The 24565-nt window shown below is 40.9% G+C and overlaps 1 protein-coding gene across 3 annotated transcripts in view; it reads right to left on the bottom strand.

The window, feature by feature from the left end:
* The window catches only part of DCAF5 (DDB1 and CUL4 associated factor 5), a 109915-nt gene that overhangs the window by 53546 nt on the left and 31804 nt on the right, over positions 1-24565 (bottom strand). For all 3 annotated transcript variants that reach the window (XM_086709441.1, XM_086709440.1, XM_086709442.1), the window contains exons 3-5: positions 22683-22719; positions 21250-21389; positions 19347-19476 (exon numbers count right to left, since the gene is read on the bottom strand). In XM_086709441.1, coding sequence (XP_086565567.1) covers positions 19347-19476; positions 21250-21389; positions 22683-22719 — 307 coding nt within the window. The remainder of the gene's footprint in view (positions 1-19346; positions 19477-21249; positions 21390-22682; positions 22720-24565) is intronic.

The raw sequence follows: 24565 nt of genomic DNA, 5'->3' as shown, positions 1-24565 counted from the left end.
GAATCTGAATTTAACAACCCCAATTAATTCTGATGCGTGTGACTTTAAAACCACCCTTTTGAGAAACATGGCTCCATTTTGGAATTTGGGGGGAGAGGAATCAGGAAGAGAAGGGAGAGTGAGGTCAATGGGAAAACAATGTGGAAAGAAAGTGGATTATCAGAGGTTCAACAAAAAGGGAACCATACAATATGGCACTTTTTATAGCCCCTGGTCTATTAGCAGAAAGGACTCTATTTCCTTTTAAAATTCAGAGTTCCCCTCTAACAACAATGCCTAAAATGCCTTTCTCCTGTCATCAATACATTCCCCAAAGGAGAAGTTTCTCATTTCCTCTTGGAGAACTGAGGGAGGAAAGCCTCAATCTTGACTTGCTTTCTGAACTCTGATCTTGGTAACGGAGATGCCAACTGTCTCCACTCCTCAGAGAAATGGCCACCATTTCGTACCAAACAAGATGAGCAGTATCTTTTTTTTTTTTTAATGCTTACTTATTTTTGAGAGAGAGGGAGACAAAGTGTGAGTAGTAGAGGAGCAGAGAGAGAGGGAGACACAGAATCTGAAGCAGGCTCCAGGCTCTGAGCTGTCAGCACAGAGCCCACTACAGGGCTCAAACTCACAAACCGTGAGATCATAACCTGAGCCAAGTCAAACACTTAACCGACTGAGCCATCCAGGCACCCCAAGATGAGCAGTATCTTGCAAGGACTAGCAACAAGTTAAAATGAGTTCAACTATAATATCCCTATTTAGAAAAATAAAAGCAATAAATCTATTCCCAACCTATCTTCAACCAAGGATTTGTCATAAAATACAACAAGAATGGGGTAGGAGGTAATCCAAGGGTCAGCATGTAAAAGATCCAGGACAAAAAGCAAGAGAACTTTGAACAACAGGAAAATATTTCTCACTAGTGTGGTCTCCTGGATTCCCCACCCTGCCCCCTGCCCCCCCCCCCCCATATTGAAATGGACTTCTTTATTGCTCTGGCAGGGTAAAAAGAACATTTTTAAAAAGTACTTGGCTAAGGCTAAGGTCTTGGAATAGAAGAGAAACAAGCTAAGGCTGTTTCCAAGGAAAGTGACTAGGAGTGTCATGTTCAACACAAGACAGGGCATTGATAAAGTTTCCAAGATTAGACTTCATGAACCTAGGTTTCCATAAATCCACAACAAAGTAAATTCATCTCATGGTACCAACATTATTTTCCAAAGCCAACTGGCATGAGTTTCTAAGTGAAAGTTTCAATTAACACCCATGAAATGCACTATTATTCCAAATCACAGACATCAGAGCTGGTACTGGACAACCAGAGTGGCTAAATCAAGGTCCTTTGGTGGGAGGAAATCTCTCCCTCCCCTCCAGTTCTGCTTTAGGGCAGGATGACCTATAAGGAATAAGGAAAATGTTGTACTTGCTATAACACAACCTGTAGAATATGACAAATCCCAGAGGACAGTAGAATTATGTAGAAAGTGAACAAGTTCAGGGAGTCACCAATCCTATTAGCCCACACCAATCCTATTCAAGTGTGTTCAGGGTCCTAATAATCCCTTAAACCTATCTTTTATGTGAGTTAGTAGGAAGAGAACTTGGGCTTTCTTTTTTGTTTTTTCTACCATAATCCTCAGTTCCAAGATTGAGACTTCTCTAGAGGGAACCAGAACTGCTGGATAACCAGTATGAGAAAGAGATACTGTGATATGTGACTAAACAAACTCACTTTCCTCACTGCCAAGCCTTTCTGGCCTGAAATATAGATATAGGTTCAGTGTACCTGCTAAAATTTCCTTCTTTTTGAAGGTCCTGAAATTTAAGTTTGAGTGAAGTTAGCACAAGGGCCTGATAAATTTCTGATAAAGAGATCTTTAGATAAGGGCGCCTGGCTGGCTCAGTCGGTACAGCTTGTGACTCTTGCTCTTGGCACTGTGGGTTCGTGCCCCACATTGGGAGTAGAGATTACTTAAAAATAAAATCTTTAAAGACAAAAAAAGAGGGAGAGATTTTTTCTTTAAATATATTTTTTAATGTTTATTTTTGAGAGAGAAAGAGAGAGAGCGTGCGTGCGCGCGAGTGGGGGAGGGGCAGAGAGAGAGGGAGACACAGAATCCGAAGCAGGCTCCAGGCTCTGAACTGTCAGCACAGAGCCTGATGCGGGACTGGAACTCATGAACCATGAGATCATGACCTGAGCCAAAGTTGGACACTCAACCCACTGAGCCACCCAGGTGCCCCAAAAGAGAGAGATCTTTAGATGATCAAATGGCCTATCCAGTCCTCCATGAAGCAAACAAGGATGGCAGGCACTGCAGTGTTTCCAATCATCATCTTCCAGTACAGGGACATACCCAAAGTTGAAGGGACCTGAGCCTAAGTTTTTGCGTATGGCCCAGAGATCCCAAAAACCACACAGAACCAAACGAGATCTCAAAATAAACTAAGAGGCACCACCATAACAGATTTGTTCTTGGACACTTGTGAATTTCCCATAGATAAGGACACCACATTTAGTCATCTCAGTTCATCAGATGGCCTGGCTGATTCAAAATCCCCCTTCACTCCAAGCTGCAGAAAATACAGAGGCGTTTCATAAGCAGCCATTTAAATCTTCACCTTAAAACAATTCTTGGTCCTAGCTTCTGACAGACATGACATTAGCATCAGCCCTGACCTCACAGTATATTAAACTGGGGAAGGAGAGTTTAATGAACAGTGGTTGGCAAGAGGCAAGAAAAAACAAGGGAAGAGGGTGACTGGGATGGCAACAGTAACAGTGCTGAAGGTGTGGGTTGGAATATATGCAGGTAAATAGGCAGTGCTTGATGGCAGGACAGGAAGCTGGTGTGGGTCCACTGACTGTCGGGGTGCAAAGCCATAAAGTTGGAGGAATGTTAAAGAGCAAAGAGGCAAAGTCTGGAAAAAACCCTAAGCAGAAGAGGGTCTGAAAACAAAAATCACAATTTGTTACCTTTTTTTAAGAACTCCTACGCAAACAGTTGAAAACAAGAGGAGAGAGGAATATAAAGGAAAGGGTAGAAGGCCAAACTGCTGACTGATGAGACACAGCTATAGGAAGACAGTCTGTTTCTTACAGAAGCCATTCACTGAGAATGTATCCAAAAACCAAGATCACCTCTAGTTGGCAGTAATAGATATGTCTCAGGGCACGTGGTGGCTCAGTCAGTTAAACGTCTGATTCTTGATTTTGGCTTAGGTCATGATCTCATAGTTCATGAGATGGAGCCCCGCATCTGCACTGTTAGCGCAGAGTCTGGTTGGGATTCTCTTCTCCCCCTTCTTTCTCTCTGCCCCTTCCCTGCTCACGCACGTTCTTTCTCTCTCAAGATAAATAAATACACTTAAAAAAAAAAAAAAAAGAAATATCTCAGGGGCGACTTGGTGGCTCAGTTGGTTAAGTGTCTGACTTCGGCTCAGGTTATGATCTCACAGCTCATGAGTTTGAGCCCCGCATTGGGCTCTGTGCTGTCAGCTCAGAGCCTGGAGCCTGCTTTGGATTCTGTGTCTCCCTCTCTCTCTGCCCCTCCCTCGTTCACACTGTCTCTCTCTCAAAAATAAATAAACATCAAAAAAAAAAGGAAATATTTAGAATAATGGCTTTGAAACTATTTTTATAGAAACTCTTTGTAAAGCACATTAAAAAAAATTTTTTTTAACTTTATTTATTATTGAGAGACAGAGAGAGACAGAGCATGAGCATGGAAGGGGCAGAGAGAGAGGGAGACACAGAATCTGAAGCAGGCTCCAGTCTCCAAGCTGTCAGCACAGAGCCCGACATGGGGCTGGAACTCACAAACTGCGAGACCATGACCTGAGCCGAAGTCGCACGCTTAACCGACTGAGCCATCCAGGTGCCCCTGTAAAGTACATCTTATACAGCATCCCAGCACGCCCACATTTAGCATAAATTCATTAAACCATACTTACCACCTACAATACTCTGATTTCTATATTTTTTTATTTAATAAATACTATGACTATCTAAATTGATTTCATGGCCCACAGAAACGTTGAAAGAGCTTTCTACCTTAACCTCCTTGCTTCCACTCTTGGCCCATGCTTCATTTATCCTGAATAGCACAGCCAGAGGGATGCTGAACCATGCATCAGAACACATCATTTCTTTGCTAAAGATCCTCCAGTGGCTCCCCATTTACACCAAAGTAAAAACCAAATTCCTTTCAATGTCAATAAAGCCCTAGACAACTGCTTTCCCATCTCTGAATCTTTGACTCTGCCTCCCAGCATTTTTCTTACTTTCCTCTACTTCAACCACATGATGCCTCCTTACCGATCCTAAAACAAGTCAACTATGCTTCTACTTCAGGGTCTTTGCACTTGCAGATCCTGCAGCCCACAATGTTCCTCTCCAGATACGTCCTCAGTTCAGTCACTTACTTCTTTATGCAAATATCCTCCTCAATCAGGCCCTTTCTGATACCCTGTGCAAAAATGCAAGCTCCCTCATACTCCCTGGCTCCCTTGCCTGCTTTACGTTTCTCTACTACATGAATCACCATCTTACATACCATATATTTTTATGTCTTTATTTTATTATTTGTCCTTTCCCATTAGACTATTAGCTTTTATATCTTTCCCCCACATACCCCAAGTGCTTAAACAGTGCCAAACACGTAGTAGTCATTCAATAAATAGCTGTTGAATGAATGATCTAATGGATCACGAGCAGCAGTTTGAAAAACCCTGTCTTTGGGACATTAAAAAGAAAAACAGGCTCCACCAAAGTTCACATGTGTCCTGACATTTGTCTGCACATGAAACCTAATCTGAGAGGCAAGCAGCAAGGCAGCATAAAATTGGGAGAAATAGCAAGAGGCTTGGAGATCATCTGAATCAAAGTCCTCTTTGACAAAGAACCGGCACAATTTGCCAATGACCATCCAGGTCGCCCCCTCTTCATAGGGTATCACCACACACACCTTTCAAGTAAGTTAAATTCATCTACCTAATAAGTGGCCAATAAGAAGGAAGAGTTTAGCAGGCAGGCAGGTATCTTAATTATATCTTGTACTTTACAGTGAGTTTCTGATATTTGCAGAATAAAAGTTCAAAAGGAAAATTAATAATTACATTTGGGGAAGTCAAATTCAAGAAAGAAAATTCACGTCAGGGTTTAGAAAGTGAATGGTGAATCCCACAGGTTTTGAATATATGCCCTATCCAATTTATGTTCACAAATAGATAGTGATAAACATTCAGACTGATGGGTGTATGAAGATATATTAATTAATATATTAATTAGACTACAGGATTTAGGTAATTTCTTTTTTTATGCCTTTCATTTTATTTTTCCAAGTTTTTCTACAATGAACATGAATTTCTTCTGTAATCAGAAGAAAATACGTTATTTTTTTAAAAAAAAATTTTTTTTTCAACGTTTATTTATTTTTGGGACAGAGAGAGACAGAGCATGAACGGGGGAGGGGCAGAGAGAGAGGGAGACACAGAATCGGAAACAAGCTCCAGGCTCCGAGCCATCAGCCCAGAGCCCGACGTGGGGCTCGAACTCACGGACCGCGAGATCGTGACCTGGCTGAAGTCGGCCGCTTAACCGACTGCACCACCCAGGCGCCCCGAAAATATGTTATTTTAAAATATCATCTCGGGGCGACTGGGTGGCTCAGTCAGTTAAGCGGCCGACTTCAACTCAGGTCATGATCTCACGGTCTGTGGGTTTGAGTCCCACATCAGACTCTGTGCTGACAGCTCAGAGCCTGGTGCCTGTTTCGGATTCTGTGTCTCCCTCTCTCTCTGCCCCTCTTCAGCTCACTCTCTCTCTTTCTCTCAAAAATAAATAAACTTAAAAAAATATATATCATCTTATACACAGATCCTTTTTAACTAGGGGACCACAGAAGACAGCTTTGAGAAAAGTATGAGAATAGTAAATTTAAAGACCTTCTTAATGGAAACTTCAAATAATATGCTGCCCCATAGGATTCTGGTGCAGATGTTAAGTTTGAAATTAAATCATACTTTAAATTCACATAATGATAGTCAAAGAAAAATTTTCAGAGTCCTCTGAAAATTTCAGTGTCCCTTACTATCTTTCTCAATGAGGGCAAATAATAGCCTTCCTTTGATAGGTTTCTAAGTACTAAACAGGCCTATCTTGGTTAGCACTGAACACAGTCAACAGGTTAGGTCTGAAATTACACTCAGTTTGATTTCTTTCTGCAGATTCCCCCAATCCCACTTCCAAAGCACCCATAAATAAATGGTAAAGTCATATTACTGGAATAAAAAACAGATTCAAAATACAAAGTATTTTATGCAGAATCGAGAAACATTGTTCTTGGAAAGTCTTCTATACGTGGGGAAATTCATGAATAAATAAAGCCAAAATGATTGAGAGTGTACCAAGAAGTCCCTATCTAAAATATGTGACTTGCCACAGATAAAATGTAAGTGGTCAAACCTGTTACTACAAAATAAAAAGTTCAAGCTACAAAGAATTCACTGATGGAATTATATACCACAATAGATACCCTTAAAAAAGCAACTAGTTCATTTAATTTACAAAATGTTTATGTACACACTGTATCATCTAATCTTTACAGTGGGGATAACATTATTCTCATTTCACACTGGAGGAAACTAAGGTCCTGAGCAGCGAGATGATTTGGTTCTGAGTACACAATAGGTAAGCAGCAGATGTAGGCCAGAAGTTTTTTTCTGCTTCTTGGCTCACCAAGATTTCACAGAATACATGGTAGAGATGGATTATTCTACCCAGCAAAGTGAACAGTATCAGCATCAGGGCCAAAAGGATTCATCTAAGTCATTCACTTCACACTCTTTCCTTTCACATCACACTCATCTATTCATGCATGCATTTACTAAATAAACATTTACTGAATACCTGCTAACTATTTTAGGTATTGTGCTAGGCCCATGGATTCAAAGATGAAGATAAAGGGGGGACCCTCAAAAACTCATGAGGGACAAGAAAACCAACAGTTTCCTTTTATAACATGAATAGTGTTATACAAAGGAGAACATGTGCTGTGAGACACAGGACGAACCTACCCTCCACTGAGGAGACAAGAATGAGTGTGGTCACAAAAGGTTTCTTAGAAGAAAAACCCAAGCTGACTCAACAGAAAGAGTCACAGAGTTGACTCAAATTCTTAACTGGAAAAAGAAATGAGATAAATCTGGATATGCTAATATATGGGTAAATTCCCAACACATACTGATGAGTGAAAAAGTCAAGTTGTAGAATAATTGTATAGCAGTAAAAACACACATGCATATAGAGACAAAAGCATATACTACAAACTCCTAACACTCATTATCCAGGGGAGGGGGCAGGGGACCAGATAGTCAGAAGGGACTTCAGCTTCACTGAAAGTTTTAAAAGGAGAATGCTATTAACAAGTATTCATATTTTTTTTTAAAGTGTTTATTTATTTTGAGAGAGAGAAAGAGAGAGAGAGAGAGAGAGAGAGAATGTGTGTGTGAGTGGGGGGAGGGGCAGAAAGAGAGGGAGAGACAAGAGAATCCCAAGCAGGTTCTGCACTGTCAGTGTGGAGCCCAACACAGGACTCAAATTCACGAACCATGAGATTATGACCTGAGTGAGCCAAAATCAAGAGCTGGACACTGACCCACTAAGCCACTCAGTCACCCTAGCATTTGTATTTTTTAACTTTTAATTTGGAAGTAATTATAGAATCAGAGGAAATTGCAAAGAAACATACAAGAAAGTCCTTTGTACCCTTTGTCTAGCCTCCCCCAATGTTACCATCTTGCCTCACTATAGTATAATATCTAAACCAGGAAATTTACATTGGTACAATCTACAGAGCTTATTCAGATTGTGTCAGTTATATAGGCACTCATTTGTGTGTGTGTGTGTGTTTGTGTGTGTGTGTGTGTGTGTATTTGTAGCTCTACGCAATTGTACCACACGTACAGCTCCGTGTAACCACCACAATTAAGATACTTAATGTGTACCATCATCACCTTACTACTACCCGTTTATAGCCACGTTCACCCTCTCTATCCCTATTGCTAACACCTGGCAAACACTGTTCTCCATTTTTCACATATATTAGTTCATGTATGTTACATACATGGAATCATGCAGTATGTGTCCTTAGGGACTGACTTTTTCACATAGCATATGGTTCGTTTTTAATTTATAAAGGAACTACAAAACTATATTTCAGAGTAGCTGTACTATTATACATTCCCACCAGCAACTTAGGAGTGATCCGGTTTCTCCACATCTTCACCAGCTTTACTGGTGTATTTTTTTTTTTTTAATGTATTTACTTATTTTGAGAGAGAGCCAGCGCAAGTAAGAGAGGGACAGAGAGAGACAGAACCCCAAGCAGGCTCCACACTGTCAGCACAGAGCCTGACACAGGGCTTGATCTTACCAACCATGAGATCATGACCTGAGCCAAAATCAAGAATTGGATGCTTAACCGACTGAGTCACCCAGGCGCCCCACATTACTTATATTTTAAAAAGCTAAACTAAGAAGTCGGTCAATGTATTTTAAAACAAAGGGAGAGACAAAACTAGACATTCTTAGCTTTCTATGGACATACCTAACACCATCTATGAAATATCTCTGTAACCCAAAAAAAGCCCAGGAAACAAAAAACAAAACCACCCACAAAACCCTGAATACATTTAAGCCCCAAGATCTAAAACCAATTTGTAGAAAAAACTGGGGTAAGAAGGAACATGCTAAATGACAGTATAAAAATGCAATCAGCATAATCTAAAATGTGAGAAATTCCATATGACAAATTATCCAGTGTCTTTAACAAATAGATTGCAAGGGGGAAAAGTGAGAGGCAGGAATACCTATAGATTAAGAGACTCAGAAGCCATATTAACTAATTTTTATGTATAAACCTTATTTTAATCCTGATTCAAAAAAAACAAAAAACAAACAATTGTAGCATTCATGAGACAATTAAGGAAATTTAAACACTAATTAAATATATGCAGTGATATTAAGGAGTTATTGTTATTGTATTTAGGTGTGACAATATTGTGGTTATATTTTTAAAAAGAATTATCTTTTTATGGAAAGTATTTTGGCAGTTCCTCAAAAAGTTTAACACAGGATTTACCCTAAGACCCAGCAATTCCACTCCCAGGTGTATATGCGAAAGAACTGAAAACAGGTACTCAAATTTACTTATGCATAAATGTTAATAGTACTATTCATCATACCAAAAAGTGGAAACAATTCAAATGTACATCAATGGGTGAACAGATAAAACGTGGCGCATCCATACAACAGAATATTATCCTGTCAAAAAAAGGAATGAAGTACTGATACATGCTACAATGTGGATGAACCTCAAAAAATAGGATGGTAAGCAAAAGAAGCCAGATCAAAGGTCACATGATGATGAAACATCTGGAACAGGTAAATCCATCGAGACAGAAAGTAGATCGATGGTAGCTAGGAGCGAGAGAAAAATATCCTGGAAAGTCACTGTGTAAAGGGTAGGAGTTTTATTTTAGGATGATGGAAATATTTTGGAACTAGATAGAGGTGGTGGTTGTAAAACACTGTGAGTGTACTACATGCTATGAATTTTTCACTTTAAAATGGTTAATTGTATGTTATGTGAATTTTACCTCAACTGAAAAATAATCTTTCAGAGATACATATTAAAGCATTTACAGAGAAATGATATAATGTTATGTGGAAACTGATTCAAAATAATTGGGAAGGGAGGTCACAGATGAGGAATAAATGAAAGACTGTTCATGGATTAAATACTGAAGCTGGGTGATAGTTATATTGGAATTCATTTTACTATTCTACTTTTATATATATCTAAAATTGTTTTGTTGTTTGTTTTTGGGTGTGTGTTTTATTTGAGAGCCAGAGAGAGAGAGAGACAGAGACAGAGACAGAGAACATGTGAGAGGGGGAGAAGAGCAAAGGGAGAGAAAGGGAGAGAGAGAATCAATCCCAAGCAGGTTCCATGCTCAACGCAGAACCTGATGCAGGGCTCGATCCCAAGACCCTCATGGGATCATGAGGCCTGAGCCGAAATCAAGAGTCAGATGTTTAAATGACTGAGCCACCCAGGTGCCCCTAAAATTGTTTTAACATAAAAATATTTTTAAAAAGCAAAAAGTCAAGATTTGATTTTACAATAATAAAGTCCCCTTGGTTTAGGGATTTAATATCACCTCCTTCTGAATAAACAATACTTGAGGAATATTAAAGGAAGGGTATTCCCTAGATGTTTGGGTCTGAAGTTAAGTCTCTTGTTATAAAAAGCACATTTGTGCTTGGTATGGACACGGGGAAGCTCTGGCCTAAAGCCCAAAGACGCTGGGTTAGAATGAACACAGAAACAAATTCAACGTGGATGTCTGAATAACCACAACTTCCATCTTATAGGATAAACCAAGTTACTAAATCCCCTGGGATATCTGTTTAAAATGGCAGATTCACAGGTGCTGCCTCAGGTCTCACAATTCAATCTCTGGATCTGAGCTCCAGGAAGCTGTACTTCAACAAGATCCCCTGGTAATTCTAATGCCCTCTAAAGTTTGAGAACCACTGGGTTAGGATACCAGGGGCCTGGTGTCTTCCATTGGACAAAGCTGATTCTAGAGCTCCACCTCGTGGCCTAAAAACCAGACAGCAACTTCACCAGAATCTGACTCCCCAACATAACTCTGACAGATGGTCAAAACCCAGCAAGAACCCTTACAACCTCCTTTAAGGATTTATTCCTTAGAGACAACATTTTGATCCATTACACTCAAGGAATTAATAGGTCCAGAAAACATTACAAAAACCCTGCTTTGAAAATACAGACTATTTGGGGATGAGTATAAAACTATGCACTCATTCAATATTTACTGAAGGTACCAATATTCTAAGTGATGTGTTAGGCTCTAGAGATAAATAAAACATGGCCCTTTCCTTAAAACTCCACAGGAGGGGCACCTGGGTAGTTCAGTTGGTTGAATGTCCAATTCTTTTTTTTTTTTTATTTATTTATTTTTTTAACGTTTATTTTTTATTTTGAGACAGGGAGAGACAGAACATGAACAGGGGAGGGTCAGAGAGAGGGAGACACAGAATCTGAAGCAGGCTCCAGGCTCTGAGCTGTCAGCACGGAGCCCGACACGGGGCTCGAACTCACGGACTGCGAGATCATGACCTGAGCCGAAGTCGGCCGCTTAACCGACTGAGCCACCCAGGCGCCCCGAATGTCCAATTCTTAATTTCAGCTCAGGTCATGATCCCAGAGTCTTGGGATTGAGCCCCGTATCAGTCTCCATGCTGAGTGTGGAGCTAGCTTGCTTGGGACTGATTCATTCTTTCTCTCCCTGTGCCCCTCTCCCCTGTTCGCTTTCTCTCTCAAAAAAGAAAATCTATAGGAAAACATGAGAGGTGATAGTACAGATCAGGATAAGCACTTCTTTTTTGTTGAGAAGCAATTCCTGGACACTGGGAAGGAAATAAAAAATATAGTAATGGTCTAGCTGGAGATAAACACTCCTATTAAAAGAAAACTAATGATGGCGAAAGCAGCAACCAAGCCAAGCAACATGCATGCCACAAACCATAAGTACTTTACAGAGACTCTGAATAAAGAGATCTCTTCCCGTAGAAGACAAAGCTTCATTCATGCAGCACAGTCTGTGCCAAAACTCTGCCAGGTGCTGGGGACACAATGAGTAAAAGGAAGCTTTGAGTATGTAACAGGGAGCAAGGATGCTTTTCCTGAGGGGCACTAAAAGGTCCCTGAGGGGACCTGAAAAGTACTAAAACTTGAAAAGATCCAAAGAAACAAGAAAAAACTATCTCCTCCATTTGTGTTTGTATGTGGAAGAGAGTACAAGGGGAGAGAGGAGGGACACTGGCACCAGAGAAGGAGCAGATTGCTTGCTGAAGGAGTTGTTTTAGCCAGTAAAGTAGGTCATACATTCATTCCAAAAGACATTTTCTTAGAGCATCCCACATATAGGTTCTGAGGATGTGCCCATGAACAAAGATAACAAGAACTCACTACAGCTCCTGGGTAGGGGAATGGCAAGAGTGATATTGAAGGATGTGTGCTATATGGCAGAAGCAGGAGGCAGTTAAGAAGGCAGGGCAGCTGGACCCTTCCAGAAATAGTGCTATGGGCTTGAGATGGAGCTGGGGCTTTCAGAACTGAAAACAGTGGCCAGGCACTAATGCAGAACAAAGCTAGTTATGGCAGAGGGTGAGAGAGACAGAAGAGGAAAATGGAACTCTGGGGTTTCAGCTGGGATGACTGTGGGAATAATGGTGACAAGGATAAAAACAAACAAGAAAGGAATCAGTTCTAGGGAGAAAACAAGCTTTCAGTGTAGGTCTTGGTGGATGGACCACTTGCCTGAGTATTGCATAGGTACATACAGAAAGATGGGAGAGTGGGGAAGAAAGGAGTGGCTAACCTGAAAGCATGTCCCCCGATTAGACCTAATCATTCTGACAATTAAACTCCAACAATCCCTAGCTCTTCTCTGGTGATTCTCTACATAATCCAAACTGCTAGGTCCTCCTGACTCTCCTCCCTCCCTCTTCTGTCCCTTAAAGCCATTCCCTGAGATCTGGTGATATTGCTACAACCACTGGAATCACAGGGAAAGCAAATACCTACAGGGAGACAATAGTGATCTTGGATTTTTAAAAATGTACTTTAGGGGCATCTGGGTGTCTCACGAGATTGAGCCCCGCATCGGGCTCTGCATTGATGGTGTGGAGTCTGCTTATTTCTCTCTCTCCTTCTCTCTGTCCCTTCCCCTGCTGGTGTGCGCTCTCTCTCTCTCTCAAAATAAATGAATAAACATTAAAAAAAGAAAAAGACTGAATTTTGAAAATAAAATAAAATGTACTTTAAACACCTTAAATACGTTTTTTTTAAAAAAGTTTATTTATTTATTTTGAGAGAAAGAGCAAGCGAACACATGAGGGAGGGGCAGAGAGACAGAGAGAGAATCCCCAGCAGGCTCTGTGCTGCTGCCAGTGCAGAGTCCAACATGGGGCTCAGTCTCATGAACTACGAGATCATGACCCGAGCCGAATCAAGAGTCGGACACTTAACTGACTGAGCCACCCAGGTGCCCCTAAACATACTTTAAATTGTACAGTAAAGAGCACTAATTATATAGCTCAAAAATTTTTTTTACTAAAGTATATACCTGTGAAACTACCTCCCAGATATAAAATCCTAGAAGCTTTCCTCATAATACCCCACAGTAACCACTATTCTGACTTCTATAACCTGCTTATTCTTGAACACCATACACTCTTTTCTATCTATCTGGCTTCTCTCATTCAATATTATGGCTGTTTGAGTCATCCACGTCAATGTGTGTGTCTATAATTCACTCTTTTCATATCTGTGTGATACTCTATCGCATGGCTATTCTGCAGTTTCCTTACCCATTCTTCTTCCATGGACATTTGGGTTGTTTCCAGCTTTTGGCTCTTATGAATAAAGCACCTGTGAATATTCTTGTACATGTCTTTGGTGGAAGTTCATACTCATTTCTCTTAGGCTATACCTAAGAGTGAGGTTGCTAGGTCATGGAGTCACATGTTTAGTTTAGTAGACATTGACAAAGAGTTTTCCCAGGTGGTTGTACCAAGTTACCCTCACTTAAAATGTCTGAGAGTTTCAGTTGCTCCATGCCCTTGTCAACACCTGGTACTATTTATTAGTCTCTTTAATTTTAACCATTCAGGATATATAGTGATACCTTACTGTGGTTTTAATTTGCACTGCCCTCAGGAGTAATGAAGTTGAATACCTTTCAAATGCTTATTGGCTTTTTGGTATCTTCTTTTGTGAAGCACCTATTCAACATTTCTGCTCATTTTAAAAACTGAGTTTTCTTTTACTTACTGATTTTTAGTTCTATTATATTCTAGATAGGAATTCTTGTTCAATACATGTATTATGAATAATTTTTTCCTAGATCATGGCTTGTCTTTGGCTCATCTTTTCACTTAACACTGTCTTTGATGAACAAAAGTTTTTAATTTGAATGAAATCCAATTTATCCATTTTTTTTCTTTCATGTATAGCGCTTTTTGGGTCGTGTTTAAGAAATCTTTGTCTACCCTAATGGCCTTGCACTCTGGTCTGGATAGCCTTGTTCTTTAAAGTTTCAACAAAGAGCAGACCATGAGCGCCTTTTCCAGCCTTTGAAGTTGTTCCCTGAGCTCTATTTTCCCATAATAGTACAAGCAACCCTCAAAATGCAACGTGGCAGAGACTGTCTGGTTTGTTCAGAGGGCAAGGAGTTACACTTAATTTGGTCTCTCCAGAAGCAGGACTGACACAGGCCCCACAAAACAGACATTTAACCTAGAGGCTCCCAAAGCCAGCTGAGGTCCTAGGAGAAATTTTTTTGATGGTAGGAATTTGCACTCATTGCCCATTTTCAGATGTGTCATTTACACACCACGTGAAAGCACTATCTTACAAGGTAAGTCTTTACCAGGAATTCCTGGCTTGCCCTAGTTTTATCATTGAGTGGGAAAGAATCACTCTCTTTATTATCCTTGTCAAAGCAAGATACGATTACCTGTCACAGAACTAACAGTTTCTGACAGAAAGTGACAGAAATTAAAGATATGAGAAGGGAGAGAGGTGGTAAGTGAGCAGTCAGCTGAAAGAGGGAATTAAAAGGGTGAAACAAGCAGAGTAACAGGAAGGGAATCGTCACTTTTCCTGAACTCTCTCAAATTTAGAAGCTCACAGATCCGAAACCTATTCAGAGGCCACTACACCAGTCCAAGCAAGAAATAACTGGGATGTTGGCAGTGACGAAGGAGAGGATGGCTGTAAAAGGACATCGGCAGAACTAATCCACATGAAAGGAATGAAGCCTGGTCCTAAGGTGCAATGTATATGTGTGCGTGTGATGTTTTCTCCCTCACCCAGTCTACCGGATGGCCCACTCATTACCACTATTATCCCTAAAGCAGACCTTTCAAACTCCCATGTCTATAGGGCCAGGCAAGTAATGTAAATGAGGGGAGCATCCCTGGATTGAGACATATAGGAGTGGTGGAACACATCTGGAAGGTCTGAAGAACTCACTGCAGCTTTGGCTGACTATTGCCATATGAGAATAAAGATCCAATGATACCAAATCTTCTGACTTTTTCAAGAGGTGTTAGAAATTATGATTTTTCGGTGTAATTTCCCAAACACTATTAATGATGTAGGCCAAACAAAATATCTCTCTGGGTTGAATTTGACCTATGGACAAGCTCTGCAGCAAAATAAATAACGTGCACAGGTCTCCAGGATTAGAAATAACAAGAAACTTAGAAAGCTAGCATGTAGACAGAGGCTAGGCCAGGAGACAGTGAAAAAGGATTTAACTTTTAGAGGCAGAACATCTAAAAGACTCAGACTTTAGAGTTAGACATGTCTGTACTGGAAAAATCGGGAGAGGAATCCTGACAAAGGTCTATCGCAAGGGGGCACAGATGAAAGAAAACTAGAATATACAAGGACCTTATTTGCTTCAAAAGGGAGGGGGTGGACATGATACACCAATATACACACACAGGCTACTTCAACTCTGTGCCTTGATTTTCTTATCATTAAAACAGGAATAGCACCTACCTCATAGGGCTGTCATAAGGACTAAACAAAGAACTATTCATGTCTGTCATTAGCCCTTGTAAGAAATGCTTAATAAATGTTAGCTATTATTTATTATTATGAGGCACTGAGAGGTGAAGTAACTTTCAAGAATACATAGCTACTAAGGTATACTGCCTGGATGTGTAACCGGTATGATGGCTTCAGATTGTACACTCTAAACCATCAAAAGAGCTTCTGCCTCGCCTTACCTTGCTGCAATGTATGTGAAGAAGTCAGATCCGATGATAACTGAAGTCCCCTCTAAAGCTAACATTTTATTCGACCAGCCAGCCCTTTGATCAGCTTATTTCAGGGCAGAAGCAGGACACATGTGATCCCACTCACATGCCTACAGACTAAAGTAAAGAGGTACAGCTTAGGCTTGGGGTAGGTCTGAGAAAACCACTCCAGCACGGAATAATCCATAGGTTAAGCCAGGAAGAAAAAAGTGTTCAGTGTGAGGCCCCCTTATTGAGCTATGAAGATTATATTTGTTTCTAGGAGGCCCAGAATTCACTCACAAGCCCAAGCTTTAATAGGCTGAAAATTACTTACAAGCATGCTAAGGAACCACAGTAGGTTCTAAATCTAGAATCGTTAGAACACTGAGCAACTTTTATCCTCTTGGGGGTCAAATGTCTCTATGAGAACCTAGTAAAAGCTCTCTTCCAACCCCTCGAAAAATTGCCATATGTGCTCAGTCAGATACACAAGCACACACAACTTAAACTGCAATCTTGAGAGTTTCAAATTCCCTAAAATCTCTCTGTAGACTTTAAGTATCCCTTGGAATAGATCTACTTAGTTCTAGGGTTGTCCTCCCAGGGATTCAGATTTGCCCCAGGATCTAGGTTGGGGTTTCTAGGCAGCTGTGTTGAGGAGACAGATCATGTATTGCAACTCAGCATAACTAATCCTGCATGGAAAAGACAAAGGCCCTTCTCTTCCTCTCCCACACCAATTCGTACTAAGAGAATTCAAACAGAAAAGATCTGTAATTCAATCCCAAAACACCAGCGGATGAAGAACAGGAACCCAAGATTATTTCATGTCCTTTGTCTACCTCACACCCATAGAACCACACAGAATCTTAGAAGTATAGAAAAATAACAAATAAAAACATCCTAGTCCACTATGCTCCTCTTTTTATTCCAAGAAAAGAATCAGTCAAGATCACCAATTAGCCTTATTAGATGACTTTTCTCCCATATGGGCTTTGAAAACTACAGGTTCCCCAAGAAACCATATAACCTAATTCATAATTAAAGAAGTAATCAAAACAAGAAGATAATCTTTCCCCTCATAAGACAGTGTAAGTGTTGGTAAGGGTCTGGACAAATGTGTAGTCGCATGCATAGTTGGTAGGTTTGTAAATCAGTGCAGCCTTTGGTGCTGGCAGGACAATGTAACAATTTTTATTAAAATTATAAAAACAGGGGTGCCTGGGTGGCTCAGTTGGTTAAGTGTCCAATTCGTGGTTTAGGCTCAGGTCATGATCTCACAGTTCGTGGGATCAAGCCCGGCATTGGGCTCTGCCCTGACAGCTCAGAGCCTACTTGGGATTGTCTCTCTCACTCTCTTTGCCCCTCCCCCACTCAAGCATGCACGTGCACACACACTCTCACTTTCTCTCTAAATAAATACACTTAAAAAAGAAATTATGTTCTGGGAAGATATAAGAAACTGCTACAGTTACCTCTGGAGAGGACTAGAGACCAAGGAGAACTGTACTGATGTACAAACATGTAGAAATTATAAGTAACAGAGATTATCTGGAGATAGGATTTTTTTTCTTTTTTTGTTTCATTACACTTCTCTTGATATAAACCTTAAATCTAATAAGTGTTACTTTAAAATAAAACAATAATTTCACTTAGATTTTATCTATTTTAAAGTTTATTTATTTGGGGGTGGGGGGAGGAGGAGAGAGAGAATCCCAAGCAGGCTTGCGCTGTCAGTGTGGAGCCCAATGCAGTGCTCAAACTTATGAACTATAAGACCGTGACTTGAGCCAAAATCGAGAGTTGGTCACTTAACCAACTGAGCCACCCAGGTGCCCCAGACATTTGTTTTTTTTTTTTTTTTAAAGCCATGTTTAGTGAGAAGACAAGTAGAAAGGGGAAGAGAACCCAACTACAACGCACAGTAGGAAACTGCTGGGAGAAAATCAGGAGGAGGATTAAAACACTTAACTCTTCCTCTTCTTTTGAGACACGGCAGGACAGCATGCACTATTCAAGCTTTCCACTGGGGATGAACAGCTCAGGGCCTCATTCCAGTTACTAGCTATTCATTACAATGGTAAGTATGGAGGGTAGTAGGTTGGGAGAAGGCTGACACAGCCCAAATTCTGCCCCTTATTAATATGGTTAAGGCAGAATAATTATTTTTTTTTCCCCAGAACAATTATTCTAAAGAGTCTTAAGTAGCAGAGAGATTGTTACAGCTGAACACAGGGAAACACAGGCAGAGAGCACACAGCGCACACAGTGCAAAGGCACACTAGTGGTCCTGCCACTATATGCATTTCAGTAGGGTGAGAAAGCAAGGGCTGGGTGTGTATGCACCAGAGAGGGCAGGAGAAATGTCTGCTACTCTAAGTAAACTCAGGGAGCCCTGCTCCACACCAGGAGCACCCCTCTGAGCTATATAGATCTGCTGCAATAGTTCTAGCTCCCTCTGACTGCCCCATGGAGAGAATGAGCTAGAACTAAAAATCACCAAGGGAGATAATCCTCTGTACTTAATTGCTCCTTTCATTTTAGGCGTATGAAATAAATCATAACCTCTCTTACTTTCCATGATATTCTTCTGCAATATTGCTTTACAAAGTAGGAAGTTACCTCCATGCACAATATCCAGAGGAGCAAAGCTAGCTTTAAGTATAGGTGCCATAAAAGGTTGTCCCTCACCCATGGGATTTAAAGAACATTAAAGAGCCTCCTATTTGAACCCATCCACACATTTCCCTTAATGATGCCTGAAATGCTTCTATTAATGATTTGTACCATCAGTTAAAGATCGTCCTAAGTGTACTCTTTTAATAAAGCAAACAGAAGGGGAAACACATTAGGTCCCTAACACTACAGCAGCTCTTAACCTTTATTGTTTTAACCACTAGTCCGGTTGAGAAACTGAAAAAAAGCAAACTCCCGTCACAGAACTATGCACTTAGATGGGTACATAATACAATTTCCACACAATTTGGGGGATTCACTGTTCTCCTGAAGCTCATTTGGAAAACCCTGCAGCCTGGAATTAAGAGTCCATGGTTCGGTGGCCATGAGTTTGACACATTCTTCCCCTCCATCTCCTCCGTTCCCCCCCCCCCCCGCCCCCACAAGAGCTCCCAGGCATCTGGGGGACACTGGGCCTAAAGATATAAGGCAGTACTGAAGGGAGGTTCTCACTAGTTCATCTATTTGCCTTTAACTGACTTGTCTAGAGTAAATTACAATTTACGACTCCCTTAGCAAGGAGTGTGGATTTCTCACACTGCCTGTCTCTTGGGGACAGGGCTCCCCTGGCTTCACAGGCACCAGTATATGTTAAGAGATGTCCAATTGAGATCACAGCCAAACAGGTTCTCACAACCCTTGCTGGTTGATCACATTACCTGAGAGCTGAGGTGGGGGAAGTTTTAACACCATATGAATAAATGGGGCTCACCTCTGAGGTTTTCGAATATCCCAGAGTCCCACTCCTTCCTTTGAATTGGCTGTGGCCAATAACCTGGGCTCCACAGGGTTAAACATGACACTGTGAAAGGCTGATGGATAGTTTGCCAGGCAGAAGGGCTCTGTGAATAGAGAAATGACAATCAGCCCCATAGCTCATTCAGCACCTCTGGGCCAGAGGCAGGCAAAGCAGGAATGTGATTGAGGAGAATCACACCCTATAGTAACTGTCCTAGTAGCCAGAGCCCCAAAGTAGGCCATCACCCCAACAGTCACCCCTAGTCACAGGCTCCAACAAGGACTAGCACATACTTTCTGCATGCAAAGTCTGAAAACAGCAACTCTAGCACATACAAACAAACTTAAAGCTATAATACTCAGAAACACTGAGCACTGTACCTCTTCAGATCCTGTGACAAAACAGAAATGGTTACAGGAACTGGGAAGGTAAGCTATTTAACAGTAAGTAAAATTGAATTCCACATGAGCTGAAAAAATTTACAACCAATTACTGGTAGGATTATTGTACCTTAATCCAAATTTATTAGTTTTAGAAATTAAAAGTTTTAAACTACGCAAAAATTTAATGAAGACAAAGCAAAACAATGAGAAAAATGAAGATGATGAAACATAATAGCAGTCTTCCCTTCTCTCTAAATTGCTCTCTAAATTGAGAGGAAAATAGCCTCAGTCTAGAATTTTATGATTTCATTCCCAGTCTTGTAATATTTTTAAAAAGCACCTAATACTTGAACTCTTGCATCCAGCCAGCTTCTAATCAACTTCACTTAGAAACCCTGCAGCCCTCTGCATAGACTAGCTGGCTCCAGGTGAGGAAGGAATGAATCGCCCTGCTACTCAGAAGGATATATTCCTGTAGAAGTTGTTTAGAAGCAACAGACCGCACTCCGCAGTGTCGGATATCACATGGGACACTGCACAAGCCTCTGGACTGGGGCGCTCAGTCATCTTAGCCAGCGGGCAGTGCAGAGAAAGGAGAATTTCACCTACCTAGGACATGGGGACCCAGCCACAGTTGCTCCTTGGAGCTACCTTATCTTCCTGACCCTAAGAACAAGCTTCTCTTATAGCCTGAATCTCAATAATGGGGCACAGCTCAGCATGTTAAAATGCTCTGAATATAGAATACGAAAAAGATCCAGATCCTGTCAGACAAGACAGGCAGGAAAGCAATTCTGTGTACACAGGTTATGATCTTGACAAAACTGCACTAAATGTGGGCACAGGGGTGACACTGAGGTACAGCTGGAGGAAAGAGTCTTTGAAGACAGGCAGAGTTACAGAGTGAACTTTCTATTCAGGAAATGAGCGGAAATGATGCATTTCCTGAAAAACATCAGAGAAATTCAACAAAACAATTCTTCATTCTTATACTTCAGAAGCTCAAAGAGCACATTTGGACGAGGAGCTCACCTGGACAATCCCCCTTACACAGAGAGTATTTGCCATCACTTTCAGTTTCTATACACACATCTGAAATTAGGATGCAAGTGTATAACACACCTGTTCTCTGTAAATAACCAAGACTCTGTGCATGTCAGCACCACACACAGAGCTGGCCTTTGGTAGCTACTCTCTACAATGAAGAATTGCATCTCTATCCCTTGGGGCCATTAAGTACCAAGGTGCTGTGGTGCTTACTGTCCAAGGGTTTGTGGAGACTCACAAGTGGCTCAAGGAGGACTGACAAAGGTGCCTCATTTCTGACTGCTAAGGGGTAGGATGGGACCTCCAGAGACACACATCTATGCCCCAGCCCAAGAGTTTCCTCTCCCTTCCCATCTCTCCCACTCAGGTTACTCAGGTCGTCAACTGGATCTGAATGAACTCGATATCAAATTCTTCAACACAGTCCAACAGCCCTTTGACCCTACCTCCATGGGGGGACTCCCGGATGTCCCAGATAAGAACCCGGCCATCATCTGAGGAGCTGGCAAAAATGTTGTCATTCACGGGGCTCACCGACAAGCCATATACCGCATCTTCGTGAGCAAACACATCCAAGGTCTCGCTGCTGAGAGACAGAGAGCAGAGAGAGGCACACAGGCACACACATGCACATGCAGAGTGCAGAGTCCCAGCCCCAGAGTTCCTCAGGTAGGGTTCTCTCTCATTTCCAGTAGAAAGTCAATCTAGTGAAACCCAAAGGAGATTGTATTTCCTTAGAAAGTAGGTACTGAATTTCAGGTAAAAAACAAAAACTCTTCTGGGGCCCCTGGATGGCTCAGTCGGTTAAGAGTCCAACTTCAACTCAAGTCATGATCTCACAGTTCGTGAGTTCGAGCCCCACGTCGGGCTATGTGCTGACAGCTCAGAGCCTAGAGCCTGCTTCAGATTCTGTGTCTCCCTCTCTCTCTGACTCCCTCCCCCACTCATGCTCTGTCTCTCTCTCAAAAATAAATGAACACCAAAAAAATTTTTTTAAAATAAAAGTTCTATTAGAAAAACTTTTTATAGATTTCATGGTAAGTTTGCTTTTTGCACTAAATACGCATATTTGAAGGTAACTCAAGAGATGAGTTGAGTGTTTTCACTTACTGCAGAATGCATCTGCTTCTGTACAGATTTGGAGGTGGTGGTTGATTTCCAAAAACAAGGGAAAACTTTAAAGCAGCCAGGTCTGATGTCAGCAGGGGTAGAAGAGGGTTGATGCGGCAGTCTGGTATGGTAAGCATGAGCATGGCTCTGGGGCCAAGCTGTCTAAGTTCAGATCCTAGCACCACCACCTGACCTTATGTTATCTAACATCCCTACACCTCAGTTTCCTCATCTGCAATGAGACCATAATAGTATTGCTTCATAAAATTATTTTGAGGGTTAAACTGATTAATACATACAAAGCACCTAGAATAGTACCTAGCACATAAAGATTAGTCATTATTATGTTGTTTCCTTCTCTTCCAATCTCTCCCTTTAAATTTTCACCTAAAAAGTATAAGTTCATTCCAAATTTATAAACCCTTTTCTTTTTTTAAAATCCAAATTGTTGGGGCGCCTGGGTGGCGCAGTCGGTTAAGCGTCCGACTTCAGCCAGGTCACGATCTCGCGCTCCGTGAGTTCGAGCCCCGCGTCGGGCTCTGGGCTGATGGCTCAGAGCCTGGAGCCTGTTTCCGATTCTGTGTCTCCCTCTCTCTCTGCCCCTCCCCCGTTCATGCTCTGTCTCTCTCTGTCCCCAAAATAAATAAACGTTGAAAAAAAAAAAAAATCCAAATTGTTTTTCAAAAAACAACATTGGTGTAAAGAGAATTTGCCTCTCTTCATATGAGAAACAGAGCCAGTCACCTTCACATACCAACAATCTATTTACCTTTCAACATCATGGAGGATAACTTGCTCATCATTTCCTGTAAGGGAGAAAAGCAGACATTTGAAAATTCCTGCAAAGTGCTCCCTGTCCATATTACAACATAAAATTTTAAAGTTTTCAGAAAACATATGAACAAAGTCAATGTTAATACAAAGCAGGAATATTAATTATGAAAAAAAGCTTTATAAGACTAATTTCAGAAGGATAGGATATTCTTTTTTTTTCTTTGAGAGAGAGAAGAGAGCATGCATGCAAGCAAGAGGGGTGGGTGGGGGGAGAGAGGGGGAGAGAGGGGGAGGGAGGGGGAGGGGGGGGAGAGAGAGAGAGAGAGAGAGAGAGAGAGAGAGAGAGCGAGAGAGAGAATCTTAAGTAGACTCCACGCTGGACACAGGGCTCAATCTCATGACCAAGAAATCATGACCTGAGCCAAAATCAAGAGTCAGACGCTTAACCAACTGAGCCACCCAGGTGCCCCATGGCTAGGATATTCTTATAAAGAATTTTTGAAAGCCTTGTAGCAACTAGGTATAACATAATGAGTTTCCAAAATGAATTATTCAATTGAAAAAATATATTTTTATATATTTTATATATAAATATAAATATATATATATATATATATATATATATATATATATATATATATATATATATATATATAAAACAGCCATCACAACAACAACAAAACTGTGGCCATTAAGAAAATGAATAAATGATCATGGGTAAATTAATTCATTCATCCAATCTAGTTTTTTTTTTTTTTTTTTTAATTAAGCAAAACACTCAACCGTGAGACGTGGAATACAGATATTCTATGCCTCGGTTTTTACCTATAAGATAGGGATGATAATTGTACATACTTCATAGGGTTCATGCAATGATAAGAGATTTGTAAAACCACTCAGAATAGGGCTGAGCACTTAGTAAGCCCCCAATAAATGTTTGCTACTATTCATATCCTTATCATTTTTATAGCCATTAAAATGTGATGACTGTAGGGTTATAAATGATAGGAAAGTTTTTATCCACAACTTTTTTCTCTTGCATTTTTCTTTTATTCCATCAAGGAATCTAAAAATACTACATCACAATTATGTGTAGTCCTGTAGTTTATATAACCAAACATAAAAACCTTATGAAAAGACAAAAGTAAAAAAATTCCCACTCCACGCTGAAAGCACAGCCAACAGGCACTTAAACAGAAAGTAAAAGCAGAGGTAGAGGTGTGGCCCAGGTCATCTTAAAGCCCTGGCTACAAACTCTGTTGTGGGTGCATACCAAGTAAATCAAAACCATACTAATGCCTTTTTTTAGGTAATAGGAATAGCTGAGGGGATAGGGATACGGGAAGAGCAGATTCTGCCTGACCCTTGAGGAACTCCCAGTCCAGCTACACAAACAGTGACAAAATGGGTTATCTTGTTGTAGTGATATGCTCTACAATGGGGACACAGACAAAGGAGCAATTATTTCCTTCAGGAGCAGGTTGACAGTACATGGCAGAAGACGTCAATGTTTTTATAGGGAAGGAGACATTTGAACAGAAACTCTAATAACCCAAAACTATTACCAATGGATGACTCAGGGGAATTGGGGGGACCGGACAATTAATCATGACCCGTGACAGAACAGCAAGAGCAAACAATACAAGGGCACCAAAGGTGGCAAGTGGTGTAGTGGGCTAGAGTACATAATGCGGGGGAGGGAAGTGAGGCTAGAGAGGTAGACTGAAGTTTAGACTTTATCCTGTGGACACTGTAGGGTCAGAGGTTCACATGGTTAAACTTTATTTTTAAAAGAAAACTTGTATAAGTGACAAATTAGGAGGGCTAGAGACGTTGCAGAAATCACAAAGGCCACTGCAATAGTCCGGGTCAAAGATG

This window comes from Puma concolor, chromosome B3 (genome assembly GCF_028749965.1).
Source record: "Puma concolor isolate L17-30 chromosome B3, mPumCon1.1.hap2, whole genome shotgun sequence".
Taxonomy (NCBI): domain Eukaryota; kingdom Metazoa; phylum Chordata; class Mammalia; order Carnivora; family Felidae; genus Puma; species Puma concolor.
This window is presented reverse-complemented; position numbering and strand designations above follow the sequence as displayed.